This window comes from Mesocricetus auratus, unplaced genomic scaffold (assembly GCF_017639785.1).
Source record: "Mesocricetus auratus isolate SY011 unplaced genomic scaffold, BCM_Maur_2.0 Super-Scaffold_100004, whole genome shotgun sequence".
In the NCBI taxonomy this organism is placed as follows: Eukaryota; Metazoa; Chordata; class Mammalia; order Rodentia; family Cricetidae; genus Mesocricetus; species Mesocricetus auratus.
This window is the reverse complement of record NW_024429189.1, coordinates 112,586,139-112,606,920: the sequence shown is the minus strand read 5'-3', so window position 1 is coordinate 112,606,920 and position 20,782 is coordinate 112,586,139. Positions and strand designations below refer to the sequence as shown.

The window sequence follows — 20,782 nt, the reverse complement described above, 5'->3', positions numbered from 1 at the left end:
ATGATAATTAAAAGGGAAGACCAGTAAAGCAATGATTTTTCAATAAGAATTGCAAAGAAAAAAAGGTTGGTTTTTTGTTTGTTTTTTCCTTTGTTTTTCAAGATAGGGTTTCTCTGTGGCTTTGGAGTCTGTCCTGGAACTAGCTCTTGTAGATCAGGCTGATCTTGAACTCACAGAGATCTGCCTGCTTCTGCCTCCCAAGTGCTGGGATTAAAGATGTGTGCTACCACCACCCAGCTAGGACCCTGCTTCTTATACATCTTTTATTCCCTGAGTTTAGGATTATGCTTTTACATCACAGATTCTCAATAGATGTTTGATGGTAATGAGAGTTCACATTGCAACAGAAAAACCTGTGAGATAAATGCGTTTAACTTTTTCAGTCAGTATAAGAGAAGGTATCCTGTTCAAAGGAATGGAGCAGTGAATTCAGTGTTCTACTATCTACAGTTGAGCACAGTATAAACTGAAGTTCACAAACACTCTTGCCTTGGCTTAAAAGATAACATCACTTCTCTCCTTTCTAAGTTTTGGGGAGGTTGTGGCCTTGATTTATAATGTCATCAGGGATGCAGGAAGTGCAACAGCTCTGCCACCATCCTCAGCATGGAGATCAAATCTCAGGGCCTGGGAGATTTATGTTGTTGGGTTTGCCAGTAGACTTTTTTTTTATTTGGTTGAATAATATTCCTTTGGGTATGTCTTACTTTTAGCCATGCTATTTTGATAACTCTAAAAATAGAACTTACAAGAACTGAGATTTTTTTTTTGCATGCTGAGTTGAAATGTATAGGACAGCTTTATCATTTTATTTTATATGCTTACTTAGTGCTTGTAGAGGTCAAATACAGAGCTAAATACAAGAATTCTTGGTCCTTCCCTCAACTAGAGAAAAAGACACTTGAGTTGTCCCTATTTAGATGGAAAGCATGTGACTAAGCTGCCACCTTAAATACTTGCTAATAAAGCTGCAAAGTCAAACCTTGGGGTATCCAGATGCTAATAAACAAGTTTATAGTCAGGTCTCTGGTAAGAAACCTTTTGAGCATCTTCTGACTTAAAGTCTTGCTTCAGCAAACAGGTGTCTGGCATCAAAAAGCACCTTGGCCCCAGAGTCAGGTCCCTCAGAGTCTATTTATGGTTCTGTTACCGGATTACCTTGCACAACACAGGAGCGTGCACTTTCCGTAAAACCAAGGGGCGAGACTGCCCTCCAGACCTAGCACTTGAGGTTGGGTTCCAGGTGCCTAGGGGCCTGACTGGACTCCTCAGTGAGCTCCAGTGCACCGTTTCACACCATTTTCTTTAGTGTGAAGTAGAGATCCGGTTTTGATATAGCCACAAGGACTTTGTATTCCTCCTTTCTGTTAATTCAGAAACCTATAAATAGTTCAAATCTTAAACGCCCTATAACTTTTCTTACTGTTTTGTTGTATGTTGAGAGAGCAGGGAGGAAGAGAGAAAGAGAGAGGGAGGGAGGAGAGAGGGAGGAGAAAGGGAGGGAGAGAGAGAGGGAGGGAGAGAGAGGGAGAGAGAGGAGAGAGAGGGAGGGAGAGACGGAGACGGAGACAGAGACAGAGACAGAGACAGAGAGAAGACCCTGTAGGACACTGGGAAATGAGGAAGCGCCCCCTGGTCTTCTGGGGACTACATTTCCCGGGAGCAGTTGCGGCCCACAGAGGACTCAGCAATCTGATTGGAGGCCACAGCGCAGACTCGGAGCTGGGCGCGCGTCCCCGCGAGGTCTCAGGCCCCTGGGCGCGTGTGTGGAGACACCGTCAGGGTTGCGAGCGTGCGTCGCCGGAGGGGCGGACCGGAGGCTCCCGTGGGGCGGGGCCGAGGGTTTCTCGTCGACGCCGCCTTCCTGCCCCGCCCCTGGCCGTTCGGCCCGCCCCTCCTTCCTGGAGCCTCCGCTGAGGCAGAGGCGGCGTGGCGGCCAGGAGGGGGGCGGCTAGTGGCCGGAGCGACACGCGCTCGCCGCGACCCTATGCGGTGATTCGTGCGGCGCAGGCGCCTCCTGCCCCGCCGGCGGGGCTCGGGCTTCCCGCGGCGGGATGTTTTCCCGAAGGAGCCACGGGGATGTGAAAAAGTCCACGCAGAAGGTGCTGGACCCCAAGAAGGACGTGCTGACCCGCCTGAAGCACCTGCGGGCGCTGCTGGGTGAGGCGCGGGGCGTGGGCTGTTCTGGTCAGGGCCACCTGCCGGAAGATGGGTCCTATCCGCGTCGTGGGCCTGGCGGCTTCTCGGGTCCCAGTGATGCAGGGGGCTGGGGATGGTGCGCACAGGACCCCTGCTAGCCCAGATCGGGACACTTGAAGCATTGTTCCTGAAGGCGGTAGGCTCGCTCTGGGTGCTATCCTATCTCCTCAAGTGTAAACTCATTTGGGCTCCTAGCCTCGGGTAATCTCGAGGCCAGGCACAGAGGTGACTATACTCTGTCCTCTCCAGGAAATAAACCCAGCACAAGTGGAGCGAGCAAGAACACACACACACCTCTGCCATTTCTCCCTGCCATTTTTAAAATTTAAATTCTTGACAACTTGGGTTAGACCAGGACCTCAAGTGGTCCCGTCACAGACTCAGTTGAACTGCTGTCTCTTTCACCCGCTCTCCTTTTAACATATTAGTATATTTGAGTGCGAGACTTCAGATAGGTTGATTCCAAGTGATCCTAGGACCATTTTTTTTATGTCATTTCTTCTCCCTTGTCCTTCTCCCTTTTACATTTAATTCTTTTGGGGGTGGGGAGGGTTGGGCTGATAGAGTTCTTGGAGTGAAGGGGGTTCTGTTCACAGAAACCCAGGCTTTCTTGGGTTCAGGGAGACTTGTAACCAGAATGACTCCCTGCCACCTTCCCTTTTTATGGCCTGCAGGGTGGAGGTTCTGCAGAGCCCAAGTGGGCCTGGAATTGACCTGTAAAGACTTGAAAGCTCACCCTTGTGGGTGTGAAGTGTTCACAGGGTTTCCTGCTGCTGCTGCTGCTGTGTAGCTTGACTAGAATACACACACACACACACACACACACACACACACACACACACACGATTCTAGTTCTGTCTGTCTTAACTTTTGTTCAGGATAGAAACATCTTTGTCTGTCTGTGGACAGACTTGTCTGTATTTTGGGGACAAGGAAGACATGTTCTTCTACATGTATTTACTGTTGAAACAATCATAATAATAAAAATTGGACACCCAGTTTTAGAGCATCTGTCACTTGAGAAAATAGGACTTAAAGAACTCATTTTGAAGGTGAGAGTTTTAAGCATCTTGTTAATGAGATTAAGAGTTGCTAATTATTTCTATTTATATTATGTAAACTATCTCTGGGTGGGAGACAGGCCAGTCAACCAGCAAATCAGTGAACCAACAGAAATCTAAAACTCAAAACCATGAATACCACCACCACAAAACTACCCCCCCAAAAAAATCCACCAGATTTTTCTAAATGAAGTTGCTTCTATCTCAGATTCTTGGAGATTACACTTAATGTGTTCAGTTTATGATGAATGTAAATCAGCTATTGTTAGAGGGATTGGTTTCTGGACTCTTGAAAGCAAAATGAGGTGTTCTTGGTAAATTGAACTTTCTCCTTCCTGTAGTGAAATGCCCAGACACACAAGTGCTTTGTCTTGGGTCCTTAGTATCTGATTAGCTCCTCCTGCAGGAGCATTTTTGATAAAGGTGGATCAAACAGTATTTTAAGGCATTTGATACTTTGAAACCCTTTCTGTGCTAAAGAATTTAAGCCTTTGTTCTGATTTAGAAGCCCTAGATTAAGTTGGCTACATTTTATAAAGTCAGAAAACCTAGATCAGACTAGTAGTTTCTTAGAGATATGCTATCCTTGTTACGATTCTGAGAAAGTAGATACTTTTCGTGTCTGAGTGTCCCTAATTTCTCCTCTAAGGTGTATGTCTCATTTCAGCTGCAGGTGGTAGGGGTAGGCATCTATCCATCCATCCATCCATCCATCCATCCATCCATCCATCCATCCATCCATCTATCATCTATATCTATCTATCTATCTATCTATCTATCTATCTATCTATCTATCCATCCATCCATCCATCCATCCATCCATCCATCCATCCATCCATCCATCTTTTTTAATGTGTGTATGGTCTGTTTGTGCTAGTGGAGACCAGTAGACAGATCCCCTGGGACTGGAGTTAAAAGTGATTGTGAATTGCCCTGGGGTCAGTACTGGGAGCTAAACTCTACAAGAGCAGCAGGTGCTCTTAACCTCTGAGGCATGTCTGCAGCCTGAATCATCTTTATATGTGAAAAAATAACAGCTTTATTGTCACTCAGAGATAAAATCTGTGTTTAAAATACTGTTTGTAATGTAGAGTTCTTTGCTGTTTCATTAGGAATACTTTTGTTGTTGATGATGGCCAAGTTTCCCTTATGTATTACTGTGATCATTAACAATAGGGGCTCTATTTTTTGAAAAATAAAATTTGAGGCATTCTAGCCATAATATTTACTGTATACTTTTGCTTTACAACTATAATTAGAAGACTTTAAAAGAAAACATGCATTAAATTATTAATTCCCACAACATTAAATATCTTACCTAGTTACTATCTTTAAGAAATACAGTGTTCTTGAACTGAAAGATAGGAATTAAGTCAATATGAAGGTAACTGTAGGGAATTATTTTAATTAGTATTGTTCATTATATATGTACTTAAACTCTTGCTTTTCAAATCTGTATCTTCACGTGAAATAAGACTGGTGTTTTTTCACATGTAAGGAGGATGCTACTGACCTGGGTTTGCAGCCTGTCACTGCCACTTGTAGCTGCACAACTTGGGCTAGTACTTTACTTAGCCTCAGCTTTGGTTACTCTGTTAAACAGGTATGGTAAGGGTGTGAGTACGTATGTAATGACTTAGACTTGGAGCAGGCATTTACCAGATTCTTCTTTATTACTTTCCTGCCACCATTAATAGGATATACATTTTAAGAGCTATTTTCTCCACCCTTCTTTTTTTTTTTTTATTAGATAATGGTAATGGCCTTACTCTCTGGTCATAAAAAGCAGCCTGTACTTCAGACAACTTGCTGGGTTCTGACTGTATTCTTTAAATCAGCCCTTGTAGGGTTGTGTTGTAGATGGTTTGCATGTATCGTTAAGAACTGAAGGAACTGACTTCAGTTTTCCTTGTGCTGTTTAAATTATCATCGAGAAAGTAACTGAACAAGCCCCCCTCTCCGAACTTGCAGTTCCTGTGTATTACTGAAACAAGTAATCCCAGCCTTTGGGAGTTTAAGGCAGGAGGATTATTGTTAATTCAAGATGAGTCTGGGTTTCATAGAAAGTTCTCTGTCAGTCAGGTCTACATAGCAAGATCCTGTCTCAAAAAAACAAACTTTCCTGTAACCACATTTATGACACAAAAGTATTGAAATTAATTATAATGCATTTTATTTAACCTATTGTATTACATCAGCAGGTAATAGTAAAGGTTAACAAATAGTTTTATAGCACTTTTTCTGTGTAAATTATTTGAAATCCAGTATATATTATATAGTCAGCACATTTTTATCTTTGCTAGCCACATTTCACACACACAGTAGCAAGATATGACTATTGACTACAGGTTGGGAAGCAGGAGAATATGGAAAACTTGGTAGTAGAAATCCATGTGGCAGTAGTGCAGGAGGGTGACTCTTGCCTGCATCCACTGTGAGTGTGGAGTTGGAAAACTGGGCACAGAGGTCCCTCATGTAGAGCCCTGTGTAGATCAGGGTTAGAGCCAACACCTTGGCAAGCAGAGGCTGATGGAGACTTGGTAGCCCCAGTCAGAGAGGGTTCGGCTTGCTTGAGGTAGAACCTCACATCTATCCTTAAGGTAGGAGTTGGTGTGGAGACTTTTTAGCAGGCAATAGATAGGACTTGAGAACTGTCCATCTGCCAGAGACACCAGAAGAATGGATCAGGAGGGGAGAGACTGGAGGCAAGGGGTTTCCCGAAAGGGCTGTGGCATGGGGAACAGGTAGACGATAGACTGTTGGAAGAGGAAGGCAGCGATGACAGGACAGAGCAGCAAGAACTAGTGATACCTCAAGTGCAGTATGGGCTGCTTAAAGAGTGATTAACACGAAGTAAATTGGGGTTGGAGGCTGTGGCATTCTGGTCAAATCATAGCTAGTACTTGGACCTCAGATTTGCCCCAGAGAAAATAGTTTCTTAAAATGTTCTGTATATTGACAGAGCAAAATATAGCATTATATTTCTTCATACTTTAAATAGGGGCAAGTTCACTTGTAATTTTAGAGGTTGCCGTTTACTTTACTCATTTATTGTGTGTGTTTATGTGTTACATGTGTGTAGCATATGCACACTTGTGTGTGTGCATACACATGGAGATCAGAGGAGGACATCAGGTGTCCTTTTCTGTCATACTTGCTTCTCCATTGAGCTCAAGATAGGGGCTAGCCTGGTGGCCAGAAAGCCCAGGGATCCTGTGTACACTCTCCACAGCTACCAGCATGGGTTGCAGGTGTGTGTGTAACCATGGGTGCTGGGGATTTGATCTGGAGTCCTGCACACTTGAGTATGCAGCAAGTGCTCTTACCCACTGAGCCATCTCCCCAACTCCTTATATTTAGTCACTAGTATTCTTCATGTTATGTCCCTCTCATTTTTAGTTCCAAACATTTGTGTGTACCATAATCCAGTAGCCTAACCTGGCCTCAAACTCTCCATCTTCCTTTTTTCCCCTGCTAAGTTCTGGGACTACAGGTGTGTGTGTGCCAGCATGTTCAGCTTTTTCTTTTCCCCTCTCCTCCCCTCCTCCTTCCTCTTCTGATAGCAGTAATACCTCTCAAACCATCTGGTGTTTTTCCTTAGAATAGACTTCCCCTTTTCACTTTAGTCTGAATAGCAACACACCCCTTTTTATAGTTTGATAATTGGTAATGGGCATTTGGGATTATGGAAGTATCCTGGATAGAGCTAGGGAAGTGGGAGGGGTCCTAGCTAATGATGGGGTATGGCAAGTTTGGTGTATTACAAGGTGAGAGTGAGAAAAGGAAGGTCCAAGTGGAATGTCTGGGACGAGATTGTGGTATGTGGGGTCAGGAACTTAATAAGAGGATAGCAAGCACCGATATGATCCTTTATTATGATGAGCTCATCAACTCCCCACAACTATGATGAAGCTAGTGCTCCCACCTCAACCTATAGCAGAGAGACTGAGGCTCCATAAAGTTAACTATTTGTCTACCAACTCCCAGTTGACAAGCTGACACTCATGTTCATAAAACTGGACAGCTTGGTAATAGAAGTCTTTAATTCAAGTTACTCTGGAGGCTGAGACAGGAAGAGTGAAAGTTCAAGACCTGTTTGGGCCACAAGGTAAGTTCAAGGCCAGCCTGAGCAATTTAGTGAGATGTACTCAAAATAAAAAGTAGAAAAAAAAATCTAATGCTGTGCTTCTGCTAGTTATCTGATTCAAAAGGATATTTATGCATCAGAAAAAGTATTTACCCACCAGAGTGAATGTTAATACCTAAACAAAACCCAGCAGTTTTGTCTGTCTTGTAAAAATTGTGTGACGTTTGTAACTTTCTTTCTGGTGTGTTCCAGAGAGATCTGGAAGATCCTATGACTTAAGCATGGCAGAAGATAAAAAGGCTCCTTCTGTGCTTTTTCATTCAGTTCACTGGGTTCCCTGTGCAGGCTTGGCAGGTAGTGAGGTATTTGTGCAGACAGTAATTCTAGAACTAGAAAAGGCTGGGAACCGTAATTTCAGGTCATAGTAGGCCTATTTTAATGTCTTTTAGTTGACCAAGTTAATGCAAAATTACTTTGCCATTGTGTTCCCATTGCTTGTTTTTCATCAATGTTCTGTTGTATCTGTAACTCCTGGAATGTAAAGTGGACTTTGTACACTTGTCTAGACTTGAGAAAGATGAGACCAGGGTCACCATCTGAACTGAGATGTTCTGTGTGTGATAACTGAGAATTGCTTTCCAATACCTGTTCTGAGAAAAGAAGAGTATTGGTAGACCCAGAATATTTTCCTATAAATATTTATAATCTGGATTTTTGTTTTGTTGATAAACAATTGACTCTAGGGCAAGCATAAGAACCTCCTTCTTTCATTCCTTCCTTCTTTTCCTCCTCTCTTCCCCTCTCTTTTTCTCCCTTCCCCTCTCTTTCTCTCCCCTCCCCTCCCCTCCTTTCTTTCTCAGGGTTTCTCTGTATAACTACCCTGGCTGGCCTGAATTCGCAGAGATCCTCTTGTCTCTGCCTCCTGAGTACTGGGATTAAAGTCTCAAGCCTTAAAATTTTCTTAAAAGAACAAAATCACTATACTACTAAATGAAGAACAATTAATATGGAAATGTACTAAACAGTTACTTATCAAGTCGACTTATCTTTGAGATTTTAAAAGTTCAATTTGGAGCTGGGAGGTGGTGGCAGATGCCTTTAATTCCATCACTCCAGAAGCAGAGTCAGGCGGATCTTTATGACTTTAAGGCCAGCCTGATCTACAGATAGTTAGTTCTAGGACAGCCAGAACTACACAAAGAAATCTTGTCTCAAAAAAGAAAAAAAAAAGTCAATTGAGAGTTTCATTTTGCTCAGTGTGTGAAGACATGTATGCTGGATTCAGAAAGTTCGATGTAGGGTCAAGGTTTGGGGTCAGCAGGAGAAGCAGATGCTTACCTGACTTCTACACAGGGTAGAGTTGTGAGCCATACAGTGGAGTGGGGAGGAGCTATAGCAGTGCTCACAGTTCAGTGAGGAATTACAGCAAGCCTCTTGGAGGTATCTGGAGTGCTTATAGAGGAAGATCCGGACTGAGCTGGAGTATGAATAATAGATAAAGAACTGCCTGGTGAACAAGGAGTAGATAAGGACATTGGCAGAGAACAGAACTTTACGTAGACAGTTCTGCAAAGCACCAAGGAATTAAGCATACAGTGGTTTTTGTACTGCTTATATGTAGATGGTGGGAACCCAGTGACATGTTTGAAACAGAAAAGGAGGATGTCTTTTCTTAAGGAAGGGTCTGGGAGTCCTAGCCTCTTCTGAGATTTGAAGCGTAGATGCCAGGAGAAAAGCAGACCCCATCCATTTGCAATATAAACTCTGAGGAGGTACTTGTTCATAATCTTTCCACTGTATGGAAAACACAGACCTTAAATTGAGCCCAGTACAAAGAGGGGGAAGCCCGAAGAGATGGGTACTGCGGGAGTGCTAAGAGCCTGTGTGAGCTACAGGGATTGCTGGGTACCAGCATAGCTCCATGTTCAGTGAGAGACCTTCTCTCAAGGGAATAAGGAGAGTGTTAGATTGCTAGGACAGCACACTGTTGTTGTCTGACCGTCAAGCAAGTGCACAGGCATCCCATGGGCACGCGCGCGCGCGCACACACACACACACACACACACACACACACACCAGGATTGGGGTGGGTAGAGGAAGGGTCTTGTTAGGAGGACACCTCTTTATTGGAGGACTAGTAAAGGGAGCAGAAATGGGGTGCTGGATGACAGAGATGTGAGGGAGCTCTCATGCCATGATTTCTTCTCCGGAGGTCAGTGGAGACATCTGCTTGAGGCAGCTTTCTTGCTGGTATGGTGATAGGAACTTGGAATGTCATACTCCCTCTTTGGGGCCATGTATCCTTTTAAAATAAGGCAATTTGGCAACATGTAGGGCTTGCTTCTGTTCTTTTTCTGGAGTGAAAAGGCATTTAGCCAGAAGGGGGAAGAGCTGTGTAACACGAACCTAGTTTAGTAGAGCAGATGTCACATTGCCAGCTCTGCCACTCTGTGCCCACGTGCTCCGGGGTGGGTATGAGGTGGGATTACATTATGGGAGGTGATCTCTGCAGGCTGTGACTGTGGTATGTAAGGTCACTGTGCTTCTCTCCAGTGTGCCTTCTGTGTGACTTAACCTAATAGAAGCTGTAACCCCACAGCACGGACAGGTCTGTTCAGGTAACACTTTATCCTCGTCTGAAGCTTTTTCTCATGTTCTTCAGCCAATCAGAGTGCCACTTCAAGTCAGAAGCTCTTACTAATCATGGACGAAGTGTGGGAAGTGTCAGATTGTGGCTGTATTGTAGGTACTTTGCCGTGCAAGCTATCTTTACCTCATGTCAGCCTCCTAGATCTATCGGTTCAAACAGCTTTCCAGATGAGGGGTCTGTTATCAGAACCTGGTGATTGAGAATTAGATGAAATTCAGAAATTGTATCTTAAAGTATTTGCCTTACAGAGATGCTGTGACCCTTTGTGTCCTTGGTACTGTTTCCATCTGGAAGACATTGAACACTACTTACAGTCCTTGGAGTCTCTAACAGTAAACATATACTTTGATTTTTTTGCCATTAGAGTTGTGGTTTAGGTTTAGTTAAAAGAAAAACTATTTTGATAAAAATCAAGGAGCTTACTGATTTCTGCTCTATTTCTGCGTTGACCTGAGGCTGTTCTGCCAAGGACACACGAAGTGACATTCTGTGTGGCCCACCTTAGGAGTCCTGAGAATGTAGGGTTCTTACTCCTGTTGCATATGGTGTGATTGACTGGCAGCCCTCTGGATCCACCAGTTTCTTCCAAAGCTGAACTTCTCTAAGGCTTCTCACAACTGAAAAACAAACCCAGCCTCTTTCTAGAGACCCAGTGCAGCTAGAAGGCAGCCTTGTCTTGAGTGTTACCTTACTCTGGCTAAGACCTTTTGGAACGTTGTTACAGACAATCTATGCTCAGTCTTGTCCTTTTTCTTTTTCCAGGGCTCAGACCTGTATGTAGTCTGAAACCTCTAGATGCCTTCCTTAGGTTTCCTTTGTCTTCCAGGGATTTCCCCGAGTCAGTCTCACATGTGTGTAAATTGTCTATTTCCCAGAGAACTCAAACCAAGCACCCTCTCTTACCCTGTCAAGTGTTTTCCATCCTGCTGTCTAAAATGCTTCTGGGAAATCACACACACACCCATGCACACTTACATTCACAGTTCCACATAACATGTCTTGTCCTCTTGTCCTGAGATTATCTTTCTGCAGAATTCCTACAGCATGCTTTACCTCTCACTGATTTATGCATTTTCTTTTGTATCATGCATGCTTCTTGTGTTCTGTCTCATCTTCCCCACTTTATGATAGCTTATGGCAATCATAGCAGGTTCTTGCTCATCTTGATGCCTCTTGGTAACGTACTTGTTTATTTACAATATTAATACTTGGTAGAGAGATAGTTTGGCATTTACAGACATGTGCTAGTTTTGTAGAGGACAAGACTTCAGTTCCCAGAACATATGTCAGCTAGCTCCCAACCTCCTGTAACTCCAGATTCAGGAAGATCTCATACCTCTGGCCTCCGTGGGTACCTGTAGTCATGTATATACACCCTTCAATAACTAAACATAATAAAAGTAAATTTAAAATGTTTAGCATTTAAAAGAATAATATTAATTTGACACTCTGTAGTATGATAAAGAAACGACCCAGAGACAGATATTGGAGTTCAACTTCAAGCTGAAGATCAGAGAAGTAAAGTAGCTGGGCACTAGCTTTCACTCTGCCTCAGACTAAAAGGCTATCCTGGCTCCACCAAACCTCAGACTGCTGCTTTTCCTAATTGTGGCTGGAGAATCCTGCGACTTCAGTGTCTTCCTGTCCTCAATGTGGCTGGCGAATGAATGCCTGATACTGACTAGTGAAGACCCTGCTCTGTCTTTTATACCCCTTGAGTGTTGGGATTAAAGATGTGTGATCCCAGGTGCTGAGATCATAATTGTGTGAGCTGTTTCTCTTTAGGACTGGAATCAATCTTGTGTAGATCTGGGTGACCTTGGACTCACTGAGATCTGTCTACCTCTTAATCCTGAGTTTTAGAATTAAAGGTGTTTACCACCATCTCCTAGCTTCTGGCTGCTGGGATTAAACTTGTGTATCACCACTGCCTGATCGCTCTTACTTCAGGCTGGCTTTGCTTTCTGAATCCTCAGGCAAACTTTAATGAATCATAAATACTGTATCACTACAGCACTCTCTATGTTCCCAAGTACTGCCATGCTTTTGTGCATATTAACTCATTTAATGCTCCCAAATGAAACTGAGACACGTTGTAGATAAGATATAGAGAGGATAACAGCCCTCTCTAGAGCTATGTAACCAGAAATGTTTGAACCTAAGACAGATGGTTCTAGAGTCCACTATTCATTTAGCAGCTGTATGTCCATCATAGCTCTGTGGCAGGAGGTTTGCAGTATAAGAGTTTAATTCAACAAACAATAATTTCAGACTATATAGGTTTGAGTTGGGAGGTATCTAGCACCGGTGGATATTTTACTTATTATTTATTTATTTATTTATTTTGACAAAGGGTTTCCCTGGCTGTCCTGTAACTCACTGTGTAGACCAAGCTAGCCTCGAAGTCATAGAGATCCGCCTGCTTGTGCCTCCAGTGCTGGGATTTAAGGTGTGTTCCATCACTGCCTGGCTTCCCATGTGGATATTTTAAAGAATTTGAGAGTCTTCCTGTCTTAAAGACCATTTTTACTAGTAATTACGTAAGACTGAGGTAAGGATGATGAATGATGATCCTTCAGAACAGTGCTTTAACTACCCCTGACATTGGTGCATTCATCATCATACCAGGCCCTTGGTGCCAAGGAGAGTAGATATAAGAAAGGAGTGTTTCTGTGGGCAAAGGGGTCAAAGAATTCATGTGGGTAAACCATCATGAGGGGTAGTGAGGAATGGTTTGGGTGATGCTCATGGAAATAAAATTGGGGAAGTATTATTGTCAGATTTTACATTTGCAAAACTCATAACTGACTCTCCCTTTGCTGCCAAGGACCTTTTCTAGCTAGAGAGGGAATTTTTTTTTACAATGAAATAATTGAATAATTGACAGTATTTTCAACCTGTTCAGAAGAGAGAAGAACTGAAGAAAATGCTTTTAGGGATTAAATTAGTTTATTTCTGTCTGCTTGTATTTGTGACATACACCTCTGTCTTCTATAGACTGTATCTGATAAGATGAGGGTGTGTTTGGACCAGTTAGGCCTGATGCACTAGAGTTTACACAGAACTCTGAACTCTGAAGCAGAGGCAGAATGTCTACATATCAGCTTGTGTCTTTATGTATCATATTGCAAATGTTTGGAAAGAATAGCATCATCTCTTCCTTGGGCTCTTAAAAATAAACACACATACAAATAGATCACCTTCCACTGAAATCAAAGTGGAAAAGTACGTCAAATTTGTAAGAGGGGAATTAGTTATATTCTCAGTGCATTAAAAACTCCTACACATTCATGGGAAAAATTGTAAAATATGTGACAACCAGAGAAACAAACTGTAGCCATATTTTAAATGTCACATTTTACTAATAATCTAAAATATATAAACTTAAATATATAATCACCTACCAGTTATCAAAATTAAGCAGTCATCTGACTGCTATTGGTGTGAGTCTATTTAGCCTAACAGGGCTTTAAATTTTTTCTTTATTCTCATCCAAAAGATGTGCTCTGCATTTATGCTAGCTAACACCTTTGTGTTTTAGGAACCATATACTAGTACCAGCTGAAAGAAGGGACTGAGTGCTTATGCAGTGGAACGGCGAAAGGGCACGTTTGACCTTAGATGAGGCTGTCTACTGGGATGTAAATGGTGTCCAGGGCATTCACCCGCTCATGTCCATTCTTTCTTTTCTCATCTTTCCTTTGGTGGAATAGTTTTCTTCACATAACAGTTCTAGGTTTTTTTTGTTTGTTTGTCTTTTGGTTGTTGTTTTTTGTGCTTTTGTTTTGTTCTCAGACTAACTCTCCAGACACAGGAGAGATGATCTCTGGCTTCACCAGCCTGACACAGCTCCAGAGCTGTGAGAAGAGTTCAACCACTCCCCAGGGATCCACCCCAGTTCCCGAGAAACTCTTTGATTGGCCTTGCCTGGGTCACTTCCCATTCATTCCTGTGCCAATCACTAAGTGAGGGAGATGGGGTATTCTGAAGAGTTAAGGCATGTATTCTGTGGTCATGTGTTCTGTTCTTAGAGAGGAAACCTCAACTCTAGCTCCTTTATATATTCATGCTCAAGACAGCACTGGCAGTGTCCCTGTTTGATGCCCGTTTCACCACAAAGTTCGCTAACATTTGAACCAAGTCACTGAAGAGAAATCCTTAGTTGATATTCTGTAAATTCCACTTAAGACTGGAGGTTATATTTAAGGAGTATTTACCTAATTTGAAGGAAATAAAACACTGTCTTTTGAAGAAATAGGTTTGAGCACTCCAAGTCTGTCTAGAGTAGAGAATCTCCATTGACTGTTAGGTTATTACATAGAATGAGTGTCTGGTATTCACAAATCAATGCCTGACCCTCATAGGATTCTCATTCTACTGAGACAGACAGTGTGTGGGTAACAAACAAATTTGTAATATAATTTAATTTCAGGTGTTGTTAATAGAAAAATGGATCTTGGTAAAGGTGTGTGTGTGTGTGTGTGTGTGTGTGTGTGTGTGTGTGTGTGTATGTCTGTATTGGGGTCAGAAGAGACTTTCTAGAATGTTTTGACAAAAGCCTGAATTGAGAATGTTTCAATTAATAATTGTTTTAAGGGACAGTATTCCAAGCAGAGGGAACAGTCAGTGCAAAAGGTTCACAACATAACTGTCTTGGAACTGCACCAGAGTTCCTAGAGTTAGAGAGGCAGGCAGATCTCTGTGAGTTCGAGACCAGTCTGGTCTATGAGAGCTAGTCCAGGACAGCTTCCAAAGCCACAGAGAAACTCTGTCTCAAAAAAAATGAGAGAGAGAGAGAGAGAGAGAGAGAGAGAGAGAGAGAGAGAGAGAGAGAGAGAGAGAGAGAGAGAGAGAGAGAGAGAGAGAGAGAGAGAGAGTGAGAGAGAGAGAGAGAGAGAGAGAGAGAGAGAGAGAGAGAGAGAGAGAGAGAGAGAGAGAGAGAGAGAGAGAGAGAGAGAGAGAGAGAGAGAGAGAGAGAGAGAGAGAGAGAGAGAGAGAGAGAGAGAGAGAGAGAGGAGAGAGAGAGAGAAGAGAGAGAGAGAGAGAGAGAGAGAGAGAACAGAGAAAAGGCCAGGTGGGGAAAGATAAGATAGGAATCCCCAGGGGGCAAAGGACAAGGAGCTGAACTTCAGGTCAGGAGTTGCTGTGGTTCCTGTTTGGGTAGAAACTTACTAGACATTGGCTTTCTTTGGCTTATGTGTTATTTTTTTGTTGCTGTGATGAAATGCCATGGCCTTGGGAACTTAGAGAAGGAAGGATTTATTTTGGGATTACAGAGTCAGTGACCATCATGACAGGGAAGTGTAGCAGTAGGCAGGCCTGACGACAGAAGCTGGAAGCTGAGAGCTGAAGGTTCATATCTCGAACCACAAACAGGAAATAGGAACTGAACTAGGAATGTCATGTGTCTTTAGAAACCTTGAAGTCCACCCCCAGTGATGAGCTTTTTCCAGCAATGATATTCTTCCTAGCCTCCCCAAATAGGGTTAACAACTGGGGACCAAGTGTTCAAATGCTTGAGAATATGGGGGTGGGGTTGGGGAAATCTCATTCAAACCACCACAGTTGACTTGGTGAAGAGTCAAATCCCTTTGTCCCAACCAGGTAGTGGTGGCTAGAGACCAAAGAAAAGAGAGAAATGGTGTTGGACAACTGAGTGGTGTGGCATACATACTTGTGGAGGAAGATGGGGACACACAGTTTGTGTCCTTCCTTACTCTGCAGGGACCTATGATGAGAATGAAGGCTAGGAACACTGTGGTCCATGAAACAGGGAAGCTAGAGTACACTGGACCATGTGCTGTAGCCCACACTGAACTGGTAATCGGATAACAGGCAAAGTACAGGCATACTAGAAAGCACGGGAGACATGGATGAAAAGCGGGACAGGCTAGTAGCTGAAAAAGACTGGGTCCAGGAAAAATGTTTATGGGTCAGAATAATAATGACACAGATTTATAAATGGTGACAAAAGGCAGCAGACACTGCAGGGAAACTCATTTTTTTCTGTGTTTTGAGTATTTCTTAATAAAATGATTTGAGAAGACTTTGATCTTTTGTTTAGTATTTATTGTATTATGACCCAGTGTCACCGAGCCTTGTGTTTTTCTCAGACAGATGTGTGGCTATGGTTAAACAGGGCTTAAGAGGAGACAGAGGCACACAAGTTCCTGGGCCCTAAGTAGGCACTGACCGCCAAGCTGCTCTCTAAAAGGAGGCAAGGTTTTATGGATTTCCTAGGTGGACTGATATTTTGTTTCTTTTCTATCCACCTTAGTATGCATGGTAGTTACTGTCCTGTTTCTGTGGAGAGACACCACAAATAAAACAACTTTTAAAAGCATTTAACTAGGGGCTTGTTTACATTGTCAGAGGGTAAGCTCATGACCATACTGGCAGGGGCATGGCAGAAGACGGGCAGGCATGGCATAGGAGGAATAAGTTGCTGAGAGCTTATTTCTTTTCTGCAAGTTGGAGGCAGACCGACTGGGCCTGTTGTAGGCACTTGAAACCTCAAAGCCCACCCCCAGTGACATACTCCCTCCAACAAGGCCACACCTACTCCTTCCCAAAACAGTGCCAAGCATCCCAATATATGAGCCTATGGTGGCCATTCCCATTCAAACCGCAAGTGTGTTTTCAGCAGCTGCAGTAGCTTAAGCTCCTGTGATCCTCCAAAGAAAATATCAGTCCACCTAGCAAATCCATAAAACCTTGCCTCCTCTTAGAGAGCAGCTTGGCGGTCAGTGCCTACTCCTCTGCTTGAGTGCTGAAGTCCTGTCAAAAGCCTTGTTTGGCCTTAATCCCAGCACTTGGGAGGCAGAGGCAGGCGGATCTCTGTGAGTTCGAGGCCAGCCTGGTCTACAAGAGCTAGTTCCAGGACAGCCTCCAAAGCCACAGAGAAACCCTGTCTCGGAAAAACAAAAAACAAAAAACAAAAAAAACAAAAACAAAACAAAACAAAAAAAAAAGCCTTGTCTGTACCCCACACGCCTGCCTGAGTCTCCTACTGTTGTCTCCAGCCGAAGATCCCACCCACCTCCCTTAGCATGCTGATTCGAAATCAGATGGCAAGAGGAGGTTAGTTTCAAGAAGAGGATCTTATGGTGGACTTACAGAGCTGTCATTTCTGAGCCTGGACTGGACCATCTCATTAGCACTTTATTAGTCAGTTTTCTGGCAGAATAAGAAGTTGACTCATATGGTCTAAGGCTACAGGTCTTGTAAATGAAGCTTGTTGTAACTGGAAATTTTATCACCCTCCCCCCTTTTTTGCATCCTAAGGTGTCTCATGTTTGCTTCTTTCCACTCAGTACAAACTCTTGAGAATGCCACAAGCAGTCTCTTGCTGCCCAGTTGTGTTTTCTATACTTTCCACTGAATTACAGACATATAACCTTTACTGAAAAATGAAAATCTCCTTTCAGCAATTTCATCATTTCCAAGCATGCAGTTCAAGGTATGTGCTATCCCAAAGGTGCGCTGCTCGTGTCGGACAGGGAATTTATATAATTTTCTGCTTTTAGAATTGGCAAATATACTATTTAATGTATCATTTGTGTTAACTTTAGAGTTGAAAAGTTGTGCTTTCAGGTTTGGAAAATAATATGGACAATGTCCTGAATGCATAGTTGCTAATTTCTTTCATAGTAGTCCAACTATAGAAAACATTTCTTTATAAAACATTGGGAAGCACTTTTTCTCTTCTTAGCTTTTTACATATTTATATGCCTATTATGAAAATTTGAATAATATGAGTAAGCATGAATGTAAAAAGTCTTTTTAAAATTTTGCAGTCCCTTCTTATCCATTGCTGGTATTTGGGTAAGCTTGTTCTCTTATATGTGCATGTTCTCCTCTATATCTTGCTCTGAGTTTTGCTCATGAGTACACACACATACACACACACACACATACACACACACACACACACAGAGAGAGAGAGAGAGAGAGAGAGTTTTACATGAGTTAGTATTATACATAGTCCAATGCTGTGTATTTTATGAAAACACTTTAGACATTGATTATACCAGGATGGGAAGGCTCACTTATCCTTACATGACTGTATTGTGTTCTACTGGGCTCCCATAACAAACTATCTGCTACTGCCATAGGTTGTGAGTTTCAGACTTTTACACACTGTCAACAGTTTGTATGTCTAGGAAGGCTTCCAGTGACCAGGATAACAGTCATGTTTACTTGTGTAAGAGATACCACAGAGGTCACTAATTTAGGCTGCAGACAGAGCAAGAACATAATTATGATTTTCTAGAGGTAAAGATAGTCCTTTGGGGAAGGCCACTTACAAGTTTGTTAAATTCATTTCATAGAAAAGCCACCCTTTTAACCTGTCCATGAGGAAGGTCATTCCAATTGCATTTTGTCTCTGATAATACCCTTCTAAAATATGGAGCATGGGGAGGTGACTCAGTGGATAAAGCACTTGCCCTACAAATTCAAGGACTGGAATTTAGATTCTTAGAATCCATGTATCTTGGAGCCACATATAATCCCAGGACTAGTCGAGGCTGGATTTCCAGAGAAAACTTCCTTGCATATATGGGAACACATACACACATACCTACACACCACACTCATACACATAAAAAAAGGAAGATAAAATAAGGTAGTTTTTAGGCCTGTTTTTCCTCTGGATTTAAAAATGAATCTGTAGCTTATACCATATCTCTCCTGTAGGTTTTATTGTTGTTTTAAGCACAATGAAACAGTGCACTTGCAGGTCAGCTTCCCTGCAGTCTTCCACCACTCTTTGTAAGGGTGAACCCAATCAACCGAGCAATGGGAGCTGAGCAACATGGGGGTCCACACCTGAAGTGAACTGCCCTGCCTGGCCCTTCTTCCTACAGCAGTAAAGACTGTACCTGCCTCTTGTTGCTTGAGGGTTACTTGTCATCCTATGCAGAGCTGTTTGTAGGCTGTTATTATATGATTAATAATAGTTATTTGACACAGACATTTGAAGGCCTTCCCTGCCTTCTTCACTTTTTTGTTTCCTTAGCTGTTGAGAGTGGTAGGCAAGAAGTAACCATTTAGGTTTTGTTTTACCTATCCTATTTCTATCTTTAATATATATATTCAACATATATCCCTCTGTGATAGAAGCTGGCCCCAGTCCAGATTAAGACAAGAATATATAAGTATGATTGACTTAAAAATGTATGATGCGGGGCTGGAGAAATGGTTCAGTTGTTAAAGGCTAGGCTCACAGCTCACAACCAAAAAATGTCTGATAGGACTTCTTTTTTTTTTTTTTTTTTTTTTTTTTTGGGTTTTTGGAGTCAGGGTTTCTCTGTGGCTTTGGAGGTTGTCCTGGAACTAGCTCTTGTAGACCAGGCTGGCCTCGAACTCATAGAGATCTGCCTGTCTCTGCCTCCCAAGTGCTGGGATTAAAGGCGTGCACCACCAGCACCCAGCTTTCTGATGGGATTTCTGTGAGCTTTTGTTTCTTTCTTTTCTTTTTGTTTTTTAAGACAGGGTTTCTCTCTATAACACAGACTGCACTGGAACTCATTCTGTGGACCAGACCAGGATGACCTGGAATTTAGAGCTCCATCTGCCTCTGCTTCTTGAGTGCTGGAATTAAAGGTGTGAACCACCACTGCCTGGTTTCTGGGAGCTTTTCAATTGGTACTCGTATTTATTTCATATTTTATTTCAGCTTTCTGCCCACGCAGTGTTTTTGGCTGTAACTAAGAGAAAACTAATATAAATGAATAAAAGGAAATTTCCCTTCCTATATAAAGAGGTCCTCAGCAGAGCAAGCCAGAATGAGGTAATCTAGCTGTTCTACAGTGTTGGCAGTCTAGGCTTCCAGCCTCTCTGCTCTGTCATCCTCACTGAGGCAGATTTGTGCTCAATGTCAGAATACCCAGAGTCACCCAGATGGACTGATATCCAGAGACAGCAAAAGGCTATTTCTTGTTGTGTCCCTTGAAGAACCATGAGTATTTTCCCAGTACTTCTATCAGACTTCTGTTTAAATGGGTCAGCACTGTGTCACAGGCTTTGGTCCATGGTAGTCGTTGGCAAGGGTTATGCTGCCATCGCAATTGGCTCAGTTACATCCGGCCCACCCATTGTGCATTGGGTATAGGCCAGCCTTTCCAGTGGATACAGCTCTGAAGGATAATCCCTGAGTAAATTCTGTTAGAAGAGTGAGGGGTTGTTTGTGGGGGTGGGTGGGTGGGTGAGGTGAGGGAACTGGAAAGAACCAACAGTGTCTGCTCCAGGTTGCATGAAGTACTGTGGAACCCTTATGGAATTGAGTTGCCACTCATGGCAAGCTTTTGAACATGTACACACACACACACACACACACACACACACACACACACACACACACACAGGGGAATTTCAAACATTTGAATAGTGTAATTATTATGCAATTAGGGTAACAGTAAAATATGATTCTAATGTATGTAATAAACAGAACTACCAAAAAAGCCAAAAGATAAGTTTTCCCCCCCTGAAAATAAGATTATGTATTGTGTAGTTGAGGTCCCAGCATGTCTTCATTTTTTTCTGATGACCCAGGCTACTGGAACTCAGGCACAGGGCACATGTGTATTTTCTCTTGGTCTTGGGAGCATTGAATATTAGCCATTGTATTAACAGTGACAATCTCCTTAGAGCAGGACAGCAGAAGCCTGATTAGACTGGGTGCCTTCATTCCGTGGCTGGTCTAAAGTGCTTGTTTAGTTACTATGCCACTATAAATCTCATGTGCTGGACTTATTCTCTTATATGCATTAAGTTTTGCTGTTT

General features: G+C 42.8%; 1 protein-coding gene across 4 annotated transcripts in view; it reads left to right on the top strand.

Annotated features, from left to right (window-relative positions):
- The first annotated feature begins 1,849 nt into the window (after positions 1–1,849).
- Positions 1,850–20,782, top strand: part of Ralgapa2 (Ral GTPase activating protein catalytic subunit alpha 2) — a 272,091-nt gene continuing 253,158 nt past the window's right edge. For 2 of the 4 annotated variants that reach the window (XM_040746440.1, XM_040746439.1), the window contains exon 1: positions 1,850–2,160. In XM_040746440.1, the coding sequence (XP_040602374.1) occupies positions 2,055–2,160 (106 nt within the window). In that variant the 5' untranslated portion in view covers positions 1,850–2,054. The remainder of the gene's footprint in view (positions 2,161–20,782) is intronic. The other 2 variants (XM_040746442.1, XM_040746441.1) reach the window with 1 other exon arrangement.